Source organism: Schistocerca nitens, chromosome 6, assembly GCF_023898315.1.
Source record: "Schistocerca nitens isolate TAMUIC-IGC-003100 chromosome 6, iqSchNite1.1, whole genome shotgun sequence".
NCBI classification, from domain to species: Eukaryota; Metazoa; Arthropoda; class Insecta; order Orthoptera; family Acrididae; genus Schistocerca; species Schistocerca nitens.
In genome coordinates, this window is record NC_064619.1 from 179,156,100 (window position 1) to 179,175,001 (window position 18,902).

Here is an 18,902-nt window from a genome sequence, read left to right on the forward strand (position 1 = left end):
CATTATTGAATTTTAACATTAATTTCTCACGTTAAAAATAGCAGTATTACAGGTCCAGTACGTATGGGAGATCATTGTATTTTGTTATTACTTTTTGTAAATGCCTGTTAAGAACGTAATCTGATAATGTCAATATTGGATTGGTCAAGTCTTAGAGTATGATAAGGGAGGGTGCAATACCCTGCTGTAAAGGTTTATGTTTTACATCTAATCAATGGTTTTGAAAATGTAAAAAGGCTGTTTCTGAGGTTAACTTTTCTGTATTTGATTTTAAGAGATTATTAGGTATATTTTTATAAATTTTTCTTGTACTTTATGTCAGAGGGCGTAATTTATTGTATTTTTATTATGCACTGCGTTCTTAAAGTTTGCTAAGACTTCTGACAGTAAAATTGTCATGTGATTTTAAAGGTTATTTTTATGGAAGCTTAGGTTTTTTCTATTATTGTTATTTTGCAGTATTTTGTGTCTGTGTGGTGTACGCTTTAGAAACAGAGTGCACTATGATGGTTGTTTTGCTGTACGTAGCTTATCTATTTGGCTGTGTAAGCTACAAGCTCACTATATGTTGGATCGACAACTATGAAGGTCACAAGATAGGTTCTTTTGTAATTTCAGAACTATTGTTTGAAGTAAAAGTGAAGATAGCTGTTGGAAGTAATTATCACCTTATATGTTACACCTTACAGAATATGTTGTGTTGTTATGACATGGGCCTACAAGGTGTGAAGAGTCTGGTATATGCGAGAATTTGTATATTTGTATGTGTGTTCCTGATTCAGTATTTTTTGATGGTGGTTCTAAATAGGGCCACATTTGTGTTACGATCCTCAGGTCTGTTGGTTCTTATGTATTTTTAGCACTGAAGATGGTCACATAGTGACTGAAATCAATCTGTAAAATAAAGGATTTCTGTCTTTACGGCCAATGCTGCCATTTATCCAAAATATATTGACAGTTATCTTTGTCAAGTGTATCATTTGCAACTTCTGTAAATTCCACGTGACTTATCCTGTAGCACTCTACAAACGAATCTGTGTATTGTTGTTTTTCAAACTGATGACAGCAGGGAACTTATCTGTAATTTTACATATGTTGATTATATTTCCTTACTAACAACACTAAACTTATCTGATTTAGATAATTTAGGAAACATCTGAACTCAGTGACTAATTTTATAATGTTTATTATGTTCGCACTTCAAGCTCTCTGGTGAGCATTTATTCATTCATTCATCAGCAGCATTACTTGATATATATTTAAGTGTGTCACCTGTCTCAGGAATATATGTGATTGTAATTTCTATCTAGTACTTGGAAATAGTCTCTTGCAGAAGTCGATAATTTTTTTGGATGATCTATTAATCATACCCCTTCGTCCCTCTCCATCTGCGACTCTTTCTTTATCTGATTGTTGATCTTTGTTATGCAATGCTTCACTTCACTTTAATTTTTTACGGTACACTTCTCCCCAGCTTTGATTGGCCAATAACCTTGGAGAATTAGTGTTTTGGATTTTAAAATGTATACCTTTGCATTTCAGTTGATTTCTTCCAAACCTGTTTTATTAATTGGCAGAATTGCCAATTTTCAGGTGGGTTGCAGAATTGTCTATTTGTTGCCCTTCTGTACTGTTGACTATTTATCACATGGCAAAACTTTACAGAATGTTTAACTGTGTGTTTGTGATTTAAAGTGTAATATTGTAATAATATTTGTGTCTTGTCATAAAATTAATATTTTTGGACATTTGTACTGTGTCTGGAACTTCAGTTAACATGTAAAAAAACATGTCTACATTTCACTATGAGGTCGGTACAAAAAACAGAATGATGAAATTATCATAAAATTCAGTTCCTGTTGATTCAGTATTTGACAATTCATACTTTATCATTGCGAAGACTGGTGACGTGATTCAGTATTTGACAATTCATACTTTATCATTGCGAAGACTGGTGACATCTGATTTAATAGCACGATTCTTCAACCATTATGAAATTTGTTGGTAGCAGCATATCCTTTCACACAATGACAATATACATGTTGGACATCTGTGTATATGCACTGTTATTTAGTAATAGGTGCTGCCAAACTTTGAATTGTTGAGTTGTATTTTCAATTCCCGACAAGTTTTGAGGGAGCAATATCTTAAACTGAGTGAGGTGGTGCAATGGTTAGCATACTGGACTTTCACTCGGGAGGAAAACAGTTCAAATTCACATTCAGCCATCCTGATTTAGGTTTTTCCATGATTTCCCAAAATTGCACTAGGCATGTGCCCAGATGGTTCCTTTGAAAGGATCCAGCCAATTTCCTTTCTCCTCCTTCAAACAGTCATAGCTTGTTGTCCATCTCTGATGACCTCAATGGCGATGGGTCATTAAACCCTAATCTTCTTTCCTTCCTTTTGCAATACCTTTTTTTTTTTTTTTTTTTTTTTCTTCTTAACTTTTAGGGTTCTTGTGGATTCTGTTTAACATCTGGGAATCATCCAGCTCTTCACTTTCTTCAAAGATTGTAGAGTATTAGCATCTGCATTTTTATCAGTTATTTGATTTGCTCTTTTCACTGTATTTATTTTTTACCTTAAATATTTTTGGAACAGCTCTTGCCTAGCTACCATTAAGTTAATCACTGTGCCAAAGGTTCATTATGGAGGATACACGTCAGAAACGCAACTGTAATGTATTTTGATTTGAAAATGCTATTGTTTCTCATTATGGGCTGTCTTATGTCATTAGCTAGTCCTTTTTGCTGTTATATTAAACTGATGTCTAATAAACCATGCCTTTCAATTCCAGGCCATTACAGCATTTTTTGTTTTGGCGTACATCCATGTTGTTTTTTCTCGGACACCAACAAACTGTTTAGAAAAAATAAAAGATGACTGGCCTCGAGAAGGAATCTTAAGAGTAGAAATATTAAGAAATGGAGGAGAGGATTACAACATAGAAAAATCTTATGCTAAAGAAGAAAAACTCAGGCAGGAAAACTCAGCAGCTGATCTGAGCACCGTAATAGGAATGCTTACAAGAGATGGGTAAGATAACATTCTACTTACAGTAGCTGTATGCGCTCAGTTACGTAACAGCTGAAGGATAGGCTGTAATTGAGATGTATTAGTATTTTTGACCAGTGATTGTACTCTCTTGTGCAATACTAAGCAGTGGTTTGGCCACTGTTACCAGTGCTCTTTTGATGATGATGATGATGCTCTATCGCTCTGAAAGCCACTTGAAAGTGCTGTAAACATTGGTCCATATAGCAAAATGTTTCAGAAAAGTTTTATGATGCATTGTTCAATTTTTATTTGTTTGTTGTTTTGATGTGTGTTTCTCACTACTTTCATACTAATTGCCCACATTAAGGTCGCCATCTTGCAGATGTGCCAGGAGCAAAAGCTTGTGAATGGCTTGTAGCACAGTGGCTGCTGGAACAAGCCCCACCTCCTCCTCCCAGGGCAGCCTGATTATGTAATGGGTTACATTTAGTAGTCGCAGGCATTTCAGGAAAGGTTGAGAAATGAAGAGGAAGACTTTTCCTATTTGAATTAAATAGGATATTGTTTGAAAATTGATCTTTAGATACAAAAAGTTCAACAAAAAGCTTCTGCTGACAGAACAAATTGAATAGCAAGAAAAACAAGAATTTTTGTGGACACTCAAAAGTACTGATAAAATACTGAAGGGATTATTACACTTATAAGACTTGGTATGGTGCAAATCGTGCCAGAAGGTTTGGATATCAGGTACAAAAATGACTTAAATGCCAAAAAATGGGTATTACTGTTAGATAGTAAGTCTAAGTAATAAGTAAGATTGGAATGACTGGAAAAGGGGAATTCAAACCTGTCCATTCCAGGAAAGATAATTATAATGTAGCACATTAGAAATTATTATGAGTGCAAAAGGTGTCTTCTATTTTAATGTGCACATTAAAACAAATGTCCTTCAGTTGTCCCCATATAGCCAGTCCAAGTATACAACTTCTTTGAAAGGTTAAAACCTTCTGTTACAAAGTGAATAACACAAAAAACCAAATTTTCAATATCACAGAATAATAATATATGGAAAGTTCTGATTGAGAATTATGAATTATTTAAGAATAAAGGAGAGCCCTATACAACCTAAAAATGGATCCTAACCTGATCATCCACCCAGCAGACTAAGGTTCCACCAATGTTGTGATGAACCGGAGTGAATTCCTTGCAGAAGCACCCTGCCAGTTGTCAGACACCTCCACCTACGAGCTCTGCCGAAGTGACCCAATCCCAGAAATCCAACATAACCTCCAATCCCTGCAGAAATCCTTAGGCCCTTCCCAGAATCTCTCCCCTGAATCTGTCTCCCTACTCACCCCAGCAACAGCCCACACACCCACCTTCTACATGCTCCCCAAAATCCACAGACCTAACAGTCCTGGGTGCCCCATTGTGGTTGGTTACAGACCCCCCACCCCCTGTCCGAAATAATCTCGGCCCTTGTTAATCAGCATCTGTGACCAACTGCCCAAAACCTAGCCTGCCACATTAAAGATACCAACTACTTCCTTCACCAGCTCTCCACCCTCCCCAAACCCTTACCTCCCAGTCCCTACTTATCACTTTTGATGCAACGTCCTTATACACCAACATCCCTCATGCCCAAGGCCTTGCCGTGATGGAACACTACTTCTCCCAAGTCTCTGCAGATTGCAGACCCTCCACTTTGTTTCTCATACACCAAACCAACTACATCCTAATCCATAACTGCTTCACTTTGAAGGGAAAGTATACAAACAAATTCGTGGCACAACCGTGGTTATCCACATGACACTGTTATATGCCACTTTCTTCATGGGCCACCTAGAGGAAACATTCCTAGCTTCCCAAAACCCCAAACCCCTGGTCTGGTTCAGGTTTATTGATGACATCTTCATAATCTGGACCCAAGGCCAGGACACCTTATCCTCATTCTCCACCACTTTCCTAGATGTTGCTCTCCTCCCCTCAGATGGCTCCATCCTTATCTCGATCTACATCATACCCACCGTACCCAAAAGTACGTGCAGTTTGACAGTTGCCACCCCTTCCATACACAAAAAAAATCCCTCCCATACAGTGTGGTGACCCATGGTAGATGCTTCTGTAGTTATGAGAACTCCCTCACCCAGTATGCTGAAGGCCTCCCAAAGGCCTTCGCAGACAGGCAATACCCTCCAGACCTAATTCATAAACAGGTCTCCTGTACCATATTCCCCCACACACCTGATCCTCATATCCATTCCAAGAACAAAGAAATGCCACACTTTGTCACCCAATACCACCCAGGACAAGTACGACTGAACCACGTGCTTTGTCAGAGCTTTTATTATCCATCATCCTGCCCTGAAATGAGGGACATCTTTCCCAAGATACTTCCATCCCCTCTCAGAGTGGTATTCCGCCGCCCATCCAACCTCCACAACATCCTAGTCACTCCCTATGCTCCTCACACCCCCAGTCCCCTGCTGCAGGCATCATACCCATGTGGAAGATCCGGATGCAAGACCTGCCCACTCCACCCATCCAGCACCACCTACTCCAGTCTTGTCACAGGCTTATCCTACCCCACCAGAGGCTGGGCCATCTATGAACGCAGCCATGTTATATACCAGCTATGTTATATATCTGCTGTGCTGCAACCATAGCACATCATTTTACAAGGGGTGACAACCAACCAGCTGTCAACTACAATGAATGGCCACTGACAAACTGTTGCCAAAAACTAGGTGGACCACGCAGTGGGGCAACATGCAGCAGAGCACAGCCTGCGATATTTCGGTGGCTGCTTCCCAACCTATGCCATCTGGATCCTCCCCACCACGTGCGTGCGTGCTTGCATGCTTGTGTGCTTGTTCTCCTACGAGCTTGAAAAAGGAAGTTAATTCCAAAGCTAGCAACGTTCTGTACCTTTTGTTCGTGTACCCATCGATGATACAACGCTTCTGTCTTTTCGATGAGTCCTCTCCTTTATTTATAACAGCATAGAATAATACTGAAATAAATACATCGATCCCTTAAATTGACAATCATATTTCAAACAATGCAACACACGCACACATGCAAATGCACACGTACGCACACTCACATCAGCTTCACAGTTATAATGAATTACAGCTTTTAAAACCCTTTATCAGAGGAATAGGTGCTTACCCACATTATGACAGTGGCAGCATGCTGGTATAAAACTAAGCTCCACGACAGCCACGTGTACATTGCAGTTACTAACACAAGTGCATTACAGACTTTCAACTTTCTTAGCAAATGTGGGGATTATTCATTAGTAACCATATCTGATGTAACCAATAAACATCGAAGTTTTAGCCTTGTGCATTCTCCTTTGCAGTAGGTAAGACATAAGTTCAGTCATAGTGCCTTGAATTTAACATTATTGTGGTGAAACTGCTAATCAGAAAACAATGAAAATACAGAATGATTGGTTGTATTTTTAAATGAGCATAGGAAATTTTTCAAGAAATTACAGCCTGGCTTGTGTGACTTCAGGAAGTTGGCATTCGCAAAAAAATACTTGAAAAATCCCACTTTCTTTCGAGTATTTCTGCATATATGGGCCCCACCCCCTTTTCCAATGAATATTATAATTACCACATGAAATTAAAGTAGACAATTCCACAATTCTTGCAAAATAAGGTACACAAATGTTTGTCATGCAATGTGGCCAGAATGGGAGCTCTGTGCCATGGGCCTGTCATATAATAGTAGTGTTGTAGAATTGATTGCTGGTAGCATTTGTCAATATTTCTGCTGTGGCTCTGTAACTATTCATCAGAAATAAGATTTTTTACTGAGAAAGGAAACTGGAGGAGGAAAGAGAACATGGTTTGGTTTGATGGAGATATGATGAACACTGTCTGTCATGAAAATTTTATCTCAAACGCTAAATAATGCATTGTGAGTATAGCTGTACCCATTTTCAAAGTAGAGTAGAATGTGTTGGTGATTTTTAAATGAAGTTTGTTTCATAGTGAGAGAGTGAGTTTGGTTCGCAGTTGCACTAATCCTTATTAGCTCTAAGCAGAAATATGAGAGCATAGATGTTTGTTACTCAGTTGGCAGACATGTTACCTATTATGTTGTGTAGATACTTGAATAAAGCTTTATAGTTTCAAAATTTAAGAGAGTGGAAATGGATGTCCTGTTGGAAACTGCCAGCTTTCATCAAATGATTAAACAAATGCTGTGGTCATATAGGTTGTCTGATTTCATATTGAAATGGATCCTGAAATGATGTTACCCTAATAAATCTGTCTGAGTTTGTATTTTGTGATAGGTCCCTAGATCATATTGACAAAAACTGAACCAAATCAGGTTGGTGCTTCTAATCCACAGTGAAATCCATTTCAGCTCCTGTTTCAGATTTGGGACCACAGAGTGCTACTGCCCTTGATTATTCAGTACTATAAATTCTGTAGATGCTTAACTACTGTTACTGTTTTTTATTTCTTAAGCTTCTGAGTCACGTTGATGTGTAATAAGGTAAAAATTGTTTTCTACCTTGTGTGTTAGGTTATTGCAGTTTGAGACATTTTCTTCTCCAAAAACATCATGTGTATCGTTCATTTTGCAAACATTTATTGAATATTTATTATAGACAACAGAAGGCTCTCCCGTATTTTTTTCTGGATTTGCAGTCGAGGAAGTATGGGTATGGCAAAGAATGGTGTATCCACAGCCAAAGGTTTGCTTCCAAAATGAATTTTACTCTCTTCAAGAGAATGTCCCTGCTAATGAAATGTCCTGATAGATTAGAGGATTAAATTTTTGTGCCACCAAGGGAAAACGAAGAGCTCTGCATTGCAAGTTGCACATTTAAAATCCATTTATAAGCTTGTGTTGTGAGTTGCTGACATTCATTGGAAGACTGGTTACAGTAATGACTGGGCAATAAGCTGTGTAAATAATGCAACCAATGTTTGTGTACTTGTGTATCATGATACTATGGGTGTCTGACAGTTTCATGTTCTAGAGCAAGCATGTTTTTTATTTATTATTTTAAGTGTATGTTTAAATGAAGCTATAAAATTACAAAAAATTATTATGTGACTCTTGTGTACAAATCAGGAAGACCATTGCAAAGACAGAATCTTAGAGATTGACACTTAAGTATTATGTAGAGGTATTACAGTGGTACTACTAGAAGTTATAATTATGTTCCAGCTTTGTTAATATTGAGCCATCATCAGTTGAGGAAGTGACCCAAGATCCAAGTGGCCTTTCTGAAACTGATGTGGAGAACAAGACTTTAGATGGAAAAATTGTGAGCACTGAAATTGAGAATGTCATAAACACGTTTGGTAATACAGCAAGCAAGACAGGAACCACAAATGATACAGGCGAGAAAGGTATGTTAGAATGTTTTACCAAATTTTTGTAGCAAGTTGTTCAGCTTATTAGCAAGTGTGGTTGCATGATTTCCTTAATTGCGAATAATAAACCGCATTGCACGAGACACATCCATATTAAAAAGAAATTAGTTGGGTGAGAGATTGTTTTAAGAAATGTGCAAAACTTCACTTGATTTCTGTATCAGTAACTTTTACACAATGAACGGTGCCAGCACACACTTGTCTTAAAGTGCCAGTAAGTGGTTATAACTTTTTTCTGCATATATCTTAGAATAGATGGCAAAATATCACCTGAATTGTGAACATTTATGATCCATTTTTGGCACACTGTACACCAAAACACAAATGCAAACGTCACTTGACAATTGTTTCCCTAGAGGCTTAAACTGGAGCTGATCCATGCAGATGACATTTGTACCATCTAATTTAACTGCTGGCATGTCCAGTAGAAGCAGTGTATTTGAAAGGAGGATTTACTACACAAAATGGTGTAATAACTCGTGAAAATTGGGTCTGGTGATCTAATGATATAACATATGCCTTGAAACTGAAAGGCTGTGGGATAGAACCCCATTGGACAATGAATTTTTTCAGTCTGCCTTTAACTTAGCCATAACTTCTAAATGACGTGAAGGCTCACAAAATCGTAGGAAACAGGTTTTTAATAATAATAATAATGATGATGATGATGATGATAATATTTGATCCATCTGTTACTCGTTACTTGTTTGTCTAGCTACACGTTTTCCCCAACTCCCATGTTTTTACGGTATGGTCATATTTTCATCTTCCATTGGAGTCTGTTTGCTGATTCATTTGTTTGTTTCCTTGTCTTTCCCAGTAATTCTAAAGGTGCGTCTTTTCATTGTCCCCTAAGCATGCCTCAGTTTCCATTGAGTTTTAATGTTAAAAGTCCCTGTCTCAATTCCAAATATCATAACTAGTAATACATACAGACTGTAAAGGATTCGTTTCAGATCCATCAAAAACTTGTTTTTGAAAATTACTTTATTTACTGCTACAGAAGAATGCTGAAGATAAGGTGGGTAGATCACGTAACTAATGAGGAGGTATTGAATAGGATTGGAGAGAAGAGAAGTTTGTGGCACAACTTGACTAGAAGAAGGGATCGGTTGGTAGGACATGTTTTGAGGCATCAAGGGATCACAAATTTAGCATTGGAGGGCAGCGTGGAGGGTAAAAATCGTAGAGGGAGACCAAGAGATGAATACACTAAGCAGATTCAGAAGGATGTAAGTTGCAGTAGGTACTGGGAGATGAAGAAGCTTGCACAGGATAGAGTAGCATGGAGAGCTGCATCAAACCAGTCTCAGGACTGAAGACCACAACAACAACAACAACAACTGAAAGCATAACAGTCCATTTTTGCTCAACTGTTTATTTCTTTTCTTATCCATCCATCAGATGTCCTAAATAATAATAAATAAATAAATTTGAAAATAAATAAAATAAAATTGACAACTGGTTCCATGGTTCATTGTTAATTTATACTGTTTCCTTTTTCATTTGTTGATGACATATTTTTTAGTCCTATAGTAATAGATGTTCATGCCATACTTTTACATTTGCTCTTTCTTGTATCCAATGTTGATATCCAAGAGGGGGGATTGTAAAATTTTAATTTGCGTCTCAAAAAATCAAGGTATGGCAATGAAACTTGTTGATGGTGTTATGCCTTTTCTGCATTTTCATCCTTCACTGTGACACATTTTTTCTCAACAGTGAATGCCTTGGCAATCTGCATTTTGGCTGTTCGTGAAACATTCAAACTCAAAAATTACCTGGAAATGCCTGCCACACAATGGTTTCTTCATCCAAGGAAAGAAGCAGGAGTCACTGGGTGCAATGTCAATAGAGAATGGTGGGGTGGATGGCAGGGGGGGGGGGGGAGGCAAGGCAGTATTTGATAGCCCAGAGAAGCAGCATGTGTGACTATGTTTTGTGCGGAATGAGCTGGGGTGTTGTTGTGGAGCAAAAACAAATCATTGGACAGCTTCGCATGGTGCTTCATCTTGACAGCCTCTCATAAGCCTGTCAGGAGATATAGGTAATATAGTCCTGTTGTGGTTTCCTCTTATGAGCATAATCTACTAGCATCAACCCATTGCAATCCCAAAAACTTTTTGTTTCACCATGCCGGATGATAATTGGGTCTTTGCCTTTTTTTTGGCAGTGGTGATATGCATTTCCTTTTCTTGCTTTGATCCTTTGTCTTTGGGTTGTAGTGATACACCCAGCACCTGTCCTCAGTAATAAGGCGGCTAAAAAAGTCGTCTGAACTGACAGGACAGTTGCAGTGTTATTCTGCCACTTTGGTTCAGTGGACTTTTTGCAGTGGTGCGAATAGTCATGGCGACCAGTGGGTTGTGAGCTTCGTCATGTTCAAAATGTTATGCAAGAATTTGAAAACTAATCCACCATTGAGTTTGATTTTTTCCTCTATCACCCCCATTATGAGTGTCTAATGGTCGAGCACTGGGGCCTCCACTTATCTTGTGATCCATAGTTCTTCATAGAGAGATGATCTGTCAGTTTGTCCTTGACAACACTGGGAGTGTCTGTGCCATCTGACTATGCGTGTGATGATGGTATATAGTTCCTTTACACTCCCAGTAACTCAGCATGGATTGCTGCAGCAGTGTTCCCCTTCAAAAGCAGAAAATTAATTGCCACACGATACTCCACTTCATCAACAGACTGCACCATTTTGCTGTGTCTCTCCAGCAGCATGTTATGCTACTGGGGTATGGCAGTTTCAGCACGTACCTGCTGCTAGAAAATGCTAAATGTAATTAATTTTCTGTAATAATTAGATGGGCTGCAAAGACTTAAACAAAATTTATAACTTGATTAAGTTTAACCTTGACTTTTTAAATTGCTTCCTGCCCTGTGAATAAGACTCCCCAACTATCTTTGCCTGTCCTTATTGTAAATAAAAAGTAAGGTTTTAAGCTGGTAGTCATTTATCTCCATTCTTAACTGAGTGCAGAGTTTTGCTGTGCGAAAGACTCTGGAAAATTACTAAACAGTGACCAATGTCTTGTGATGTCACATATTTAGTAGTCTCACGAGGTTAACCACACACCAACCAGACTTTGTCCATGAAGCAAATGCAAAATTAAGTAATTAAAATAAACAGTATGGCTGCCAGATACCAGCATTGTTGTAATGCGAGACATAAACAATAGTTTGATGGGCTGACAGCATGTGTTGGGATGCCAGATCCCAGAGGAGGGGCAACAACCACAAGGAGGACGGGTCTCTCCCCCGCAGTGAGGCCTGGACAGGTGCTGACAAAGGAGGAGAAGGTATCGGCAGCAGACCCACAGCTCTCACCATAGAGTGAGGATGCAGCTGATCATGGTGATTGGGGTTTCCACAGCAGGTGTGGACTGTGGCTGGGATGCACTTCGGTTGGCGGCTGAATCCTCGAGCACAGACCATGTAGCCCAGAGTGAACTGTGATAAGTGCTGCGAAATGTGATAAGTGCTGCGCTGGTATACGTTGGTTGAGTGGCATGAGCAGATGCAGGGGGATACGTGGATGGTGATCATGGTGCATTTCGACCATACTCCGATCCTCCACTAACACAAACTTGTAGAACTCAAGAACTGCATCAAGGCATCGACTGTAGAAGAGTCCACGATGTACTTCATTTGAACCTTGATCATGCAGACTGGCCATTCCACCTCGCCATTAGAATGAGCATGTAATGGAGGAACAGTCATGTGGACGAATTCCTTGATGGGTGCAGAAATCGTGGAGGGTCTGAGACAAAGAAACCGTAGCCACAGCTGATTTGGAAAGATGGCAGATAACATAAACAAATTTTGAGAAAGCATTGACAACCAACAACTAGTAAGAATTTATAAAATGACCCTTGAAATCAATGTTGACCTGTTCCCATGGACACTGTCATGTGGGCCACAGAGAGAGCATCACCCGCAGCTCTGCTTGTTGCATAGCTCACTGAGAGGTGGCTGCAACACCACACATAATGTCACCATTGATGCCGGGCCAAAGCACATGTCAAGAGGCCAGTGGCTTGGCATGAGAGATCCCCTCAATGTTCCAGATGTTGGAGCTGAAACTGATCTCGCTGTAGGACTGCCAGGTTCACAACCTTGGGTGACAACCCATCCATAGCTAAGAGAATAATCGTATCAAACACAGAAAGATGGTGATAGAGGGTAAAATAGTTATGCAAAGGATCAAAAGCCTTTGCCTGAAGGCCAGTCCAACCAGATATCCTGAACAAGGTGAACAACATGGTGCAGAACCAGATCATCAGCAAAGCAGCTGCAGTCTGGAAGCCTGCAATAGGAAACTCTTCCACTCTATGTTGTGCCTCCACATCTTAAGTGAAGACAAAGATCATCCTGAGTCATGGTAGGATCTGACCCCACCAGAAGGTGGGGTTGACATGCTGCACAGTAGACCAGAAAAGTATTTCATTGTTGTAGTGAGACACAAACAAGGCCCAGTGCTGGAGGAGACGTGCTGCTTTGTAGCGCAGCAAAGCAGGAGGATTAAACAACAAAACCAAGGGCTTGTGGTCAGTAATGAGGTTGAAGTTACACCCGTGCAGGAACATATGGAACTTTTTGAGGGCATAGATGATCACAAGTGCTTCCTTTTCAACTTGGGAGTAGCACTGCCCATAGAAGTTGAGTGTTTTTGTCACATAGGCTGTTGGATATTCGCAGCCATCCTCATAGCAATGTGCAAGATTGATCCCAAGGTCATGCTGAGAGGCGTCTGTAGCCAAGATGAGGTGGTGGTCAGATTGGAAGAAGCCAAACAAACAGCAGATCGTAGCTTAGATTTCAAAAGCATGAATGCACGCTTGCAGGCTGACGTCCACCAAAAAGGAATGCTTTGGTGAGGCAATTTGTGGAGAGGGTGGGCCAATGTCGCCACACTTGGAAGGAATTTGTGATAGTAGGCAATTTTCCCTAAAAATGTCATTGGAAGGTGAGGCAGAGCTGTGACAATGGCGACATGATGACGTAAAGGCTTTACACCATCCTAAGAAACCTGAAACCCCAAATACACAATGGATGGCTGAAAAAAGTGGAACTTGGGCAAGTTGCACTTCAACCTTGTGGTGTGTAAGACCGTGAACAAGGAGCATAAGTGCTCTTCCGTGGAAGGACCCACCATGACACTGTTATCAGGATGGTTGATGTACTCTGGAACAGGCTCTGTCAGTTGTTCTAGAAAATGCTGAGAAATTGCAGGGACACTAGCCACGCTGAACTGGAGACACAATTACTTATACAACACGAAGTGTGTGTCAATCACAAGGAACCTTTTCAAATCCTTATCCAATGGAACCCGTAAATAGGCTTCAGGTAAATCAATTTTAGAGAAAAACTGAGACCTGGTGAATTTGGGGAACAACTTGTTCTGATGGGGCGAATGGTAGGTGTCAATGAGTCAATTATAGACTGTGCATTAACGGAAATTTTGAAGTTGTCACAGAGGCAAAGCTGACAATTCGGTAACATTCACAAGGTGAGGGGGGTATAGACCACTGGAATAGGGTGTGCCCGGAAAAAGCACAGCTGTGCAATAGGTTTCAGGGTAATATGGACCGCAAAATTAGTGACACAACCTAACCCAATTGGGGAGGGGAGAGGGTGGCCTGAGAACTCAGATTACAGACAATCTAACTGCTGATAAGGGACCTCTTCGGTAACAAGGTGCACTATATCTTAAATGGAAAACAAAATGATTGAAAACATCCAGATTAAACAAATCTGTGGTACCAGCATCATCCACTACCAAAAAAGTCGAGGAGTGAACCACAGATTTATACATAGTAGGAGCTGTAAATTGCCTCAGAACTGGAATATGTTGTTTGTCGTAACTGACCAAAAGCTGAGTAACTAGAGACAATGCTGGAGATCCCAAATCCACATAAGTTTGTAAGTTCAGAAAATTCGTGGGTGCACCTGTATCCGCTTGTACTCTGAGCACTTTGCCTATCAATCATACTTTGACAAACAGTTTGTTATGAATCATAAGCACTGGAGACACACAATTAACACCCATGTCCATATCTGCAGGAGAGGACTTGAAATGGCAGAGAGATGCTACATTTTTCTTACAGTTGTTGCAAGTCACCCAGCGCTCAGAGCAAGCAATCCTGTGTGTTGCACGAAACTGTGTGGGGAAGATGGGAGTGCTGAGCGCTGCTGCTGCTGCTGCTGCTGTTGTTGTTTTTGTTTTGCACATTTTTGCCCAGAATGGTTGCTGAGGCTGTGTTTGTAAAGCTCCATGTAGCTGCCCTTTTTCCCCAGAGACCTAACCAACATCCGACAAAGAGGAAAGGGAGCCACCGTGGCAACATCACACCAACCCTCAATCTGATCAGCAGCTGCACGAGATACCTCGAAAGATTGAGCAGTAGTCAACACTTCAGCCAAAGATGGATTCTGGCAGTGTAATGAATGTTGATGCACCTTCTTGTCTGGAGCCAACCAAATGATAGGCCATAGAATCAGCATAGGAATTCTGATGTTCATCAGCAACAAACTAGCATTTGTGACTAAGGCTGTTGAGCGTGGCCACTCAAGCCCAGTAGGACCTGGTGGGGCGGTTCTTGACAGCAATAGAACTCTCCATTGACATTTGTGTGCTCACGGTAATAATTGGACAACAACTTATACATATCATCGAACAAAAGTGACACTAGTTCCTGGAGTGTGGCTAACTGGCACCACAACTGGTAAATCTGATGATAAATCCAAGGAAGGAGCAAAGCCTTACACATGTGGCTCAGTAACATCAAAAGCAAGGAAGTGTTGCTGAAGCTGCTTCTTGTAAGCCTCCAAGTCTTTGGCCACATCATTGTAAGGGGGAAAGAACGGCGGGTAAGGCGACGGCATGGAATCCTGCATAGGTAGTGTGGCTGACAAGTTTGTGATACCAACCGTAAGAGCCTTCAGCTGCTTGAAGAGAGGCTTTAGCACTGCCTCCATGAACATGATAACTGGTGGAACAACTGACTAGACATTTGCAAGTAGCCAATCAGTGCGCTGTGTCTGATAGTGAAATTTGATCTGGAGACAGAAAAAGTAAAAATTGTTGTGAAGCAGACACTGAAGTGAATTATTCAGATGCAGAAACAAAACTGAATGCGTATTTTTTGAGGGCTAAATTTACAGTGGTGTGGTGGCTTAACAGAAAAAGTAATTAAAAAAAAAAAGTTTCAAATAATGTGCCATTGCTTTCTCAAACATAGCTGTAGTAAAATTTTCAAACATTTTCCCCTGAATTACAGCTTTACGGAAGATTCAGTACTGTCAAACATGCAAATATACTTCTCAGGTTTGTCACCGGACTGTATTGTGTAAATCCCACAATGTTTCATCGATGCAACTGCTCAACACCTTCAGATGGTGGTAGTTACTACTATCACTTCTGCAACATGTGACTGATGATAATCCCGCAGCGATGTCAAAATTTATCAGGCCAGGAGAAGGCAATATGCATGTGCGAGAAGACGCTTGCAGGAGGAAAGCGGCTCTCGTATTGCCCCCCTGCTGGGAGCCGTACGAAGGCCTTCCACACATGCACTGCGGGCAATGACAGTGCTGCCTGACACTCCTGCAGTTGAGAGCTGAATTAAATTTCAGCTATGTTTTGCATCGGGGTTCTTGTTTTCCCTGTTTTGATTTAATGGCAGCCAGAGCTGGATTCCAGGTGGCATTTAATTAAAAACTTGCATCCGTATTGATAAGATTGTCTGCTGTATGGATTTGTATGGCCTCCTTAACAACACAGTCCCAGAAAGATGAAACTGGGGATAAAATTTCTATATTCTCATAAAACATGTGATGCCCCATGTCGAGGCAATGCTCTGCCACCGCTGATTTATCATGTTGCCACCTGGCATGTATGACGAAGTTGTTAGATGCCTTCTGAGGATTCTTTCTATTATTGAAGACATGCCACCAAAATAATGCAAGGGCCCATTACAATGGGTGCCTCTACATCTTCATTTACATCCCTGCTTTGAATTTGCTTAGAATGGAATGCATGGCGTATCTGTCTATCCGAGTAGCCATTCTGTTGCAATACCATTCTTAGGTGTTGTAGCTTAGCAGGACGACTGTCTGCATCTGAGATCACATGTGCTCTATGTGCCAAAGAGCGTAATACAGCACCTCATTATGCAGGGTGACGACAACTTTGGCCTGCAAAGAAAGCTCCATGTGTATTGGTTTACGATACATGCTATGTCCCAGTGTATTATTGGCTTTTCTTTTGATCATGACATCCAGGAATGTTAAGATGCCATCTTTTTCCACATCCATTGTGAACTGTACCTTTGGATGGAGCAAGTTCAGATGCTGAATAAACACAGGTAATGTCCCTATTCTGTGAGGCCAGACCACAAATGTGTTGACTTGCTTACTGCAGTGCTTTCATCTCAGTCTTCCATAAAATAATTGGCCGCCATAGGAGACAGAGGATCCTGCGTTTTAGGGAGGCCATACAGATCCACGCTGTGGATAATCTTAACAGGGATGCGGGTTGGAATCCAGCACTAGCTGCCATTAAATCAAAACAGGGAAAACAAGAACTTCTGATTCTTGACTTAAGGCAACACTCTGCTGAGATTTAATTCAATTTTCAACCACAAGAGCATCTGACAGCACAGTCATTGTCCACAGCACATATGCAGAAGGCCTTTCTGCGGCTTTCAGCAGGGGGCACTAAGAGCACCATGTTCCTCCAATGGCAAGCATCTTCCCCACATGTGTATTGTCTGCTCCCGGCCTGATAAATTTCGACACCATCACACGATTATCATCATTTGCATCTTGCAGCAGTGACAGCAGCAACCACCACCACCACCTGAAGATGTTGAGCAATTGCTTTGATGAAATATTGTTGGATTTACACAATACAATCTGGCAGCAAACCTGAGAAATGTATTTGCAGCAGACCCAATGGGAAAGCCTGAAAAGTCACATCTGATAACTCTACAGGATAGACAGATATGCCATGCAGTCCACCAAGAAAGTTTAACATCAGCCCAGCTGAAAGGAAGGCTCTATGAGACTTAAGGGCATACAGACAACTGATCATTTTACTTACCAACAAGGGGAACATCACCATCCTCTCACAAACTAAATACAACAGCAAGACGGAGGCGCAACTCAATGATCCTGTTTATCCAAAGCTAAGAGAGGACTGACTGACAATATCTAGTGAAAAACATAAGACCTTCTGAAGAAGAGCTCTGTTCCTTTGACAGTCATTAAGAGCTACGTCAATAGGCTGCAGTTCCCTAAAGACTGTACGGCCTACCAAAGATATATAAGAATGGGTCTCCTCTTCGCCCAGTAGTGAGCAACATTGGAGCTACTACCTATTTTCTGGCCAAACATCTTACTACACTGTTGGGACATCTCATAGGCAAGTGTGACTACTGTATCCAGAATTCAGAGGAATTCATGGGCCACCTGAAGACCCTAAGTTACAACTGCAGGATCTTTTGATTAGCTTTGACATTGCATCTTTATTTATGAAAGAACCTCTGCAGGACTCGTTAGAGCTTATCCACAGCCAGTTTGAGAAAGACATAGTGGCATTGGTTAAACATATGGTTACCTCAACTTATTTCTTATTCAGTGGCCATTATTTTGAACAAGTGGACAGTGTCACCATGGGAAGTCCTCTCTCTTCCTTGATGACCAACTGTTTTGTGGAAGACTTTGAGGAAAAAGCACTGCAGTCAGCAAGTCTTAAACCTTCTTGCTTCTGGCAGTGTGTAGACAATACATTTATGATGTGGCCTCATGGAATACAGACATTACCAGTGTTTCTTCGGCATCTGAATTCACTCCATCCGAATATACAGTTCACAATGGATGTGGAAAAAGATGGCATCGTACCATTCCTGCATGTTATGGTCAGAAGATAAGCGTCTGAAATCTAGGAGTAAAGTTTTGATTTTTGCATGTGTCTGTCTCCTTCGCTGTACCATGTGGAAGTCAGTACTGCTAAGCTCATCTGTCCTTGAGAAAGGCTAGATGACATCCAGGGATGGTGATTTTTATGCCAAATCTGTTATGAGAGACAGCAAGTGTGATGCCAAGATATCAGGCAAAATGAATAGAACAGGATTTTGGTATGGGCCAGTTTCCTGAACTAGATAAGGTAGAATGAACAGCATTGGAGCGAAAAAATGCGAGTAAGAGGGGGAATCAAAAATAACAAAAATGGTAATGAGAAGTAAATGATAATTACAACAGTAGCACTGGTTGATCTAACAAATAGAGAAGTGAAACTTCCTGGCAGATTAAAACTGTGTGCCTGACCGAGACTCAAACTCTGGTCCCGAGTTCGAGTCTCGGTCGGGCACACAGTTTTAATCCGCCAGGAAGTTTCATATCAGCGCACACTCCGCTGCAGAGTGAAAATCTCATTCTGGAAATAGAGAAGTATTTGAATTGCTGATAAAGTAGAGACTGTAGTAT

The 18,902-nt window shown here is 40.6% G+C and overlaps 1 protein-coding gene across 4 annotated transcripts in view; it reads left to right on the top strand.

The window, feature by feature from the left end:
* Positions 1-18,902, top strand: part of LOC126263212 (membralin) — a 540,938-nt gene that overhangs the window by 69,927 nt on the left and 452,109 nt on the right. For all 4 annotated transcript variants that reach the window (XM_049960282.1, XM_049960283.1, XM_049960280.1 and 1 more), the window contains exons 3-4: positions 2,801-3,039; positions 8,197-8,381. In XM_049960282.1, the coding sequence (XP_049816239.1) occupies positions 2,801-3,039; positions 8,197-8,381 (424 nt within the window). The remainder of the gene's footprint in view (positions 1-2,800; positions 3,040-8,196; positions 8,382-18,902) is intronic.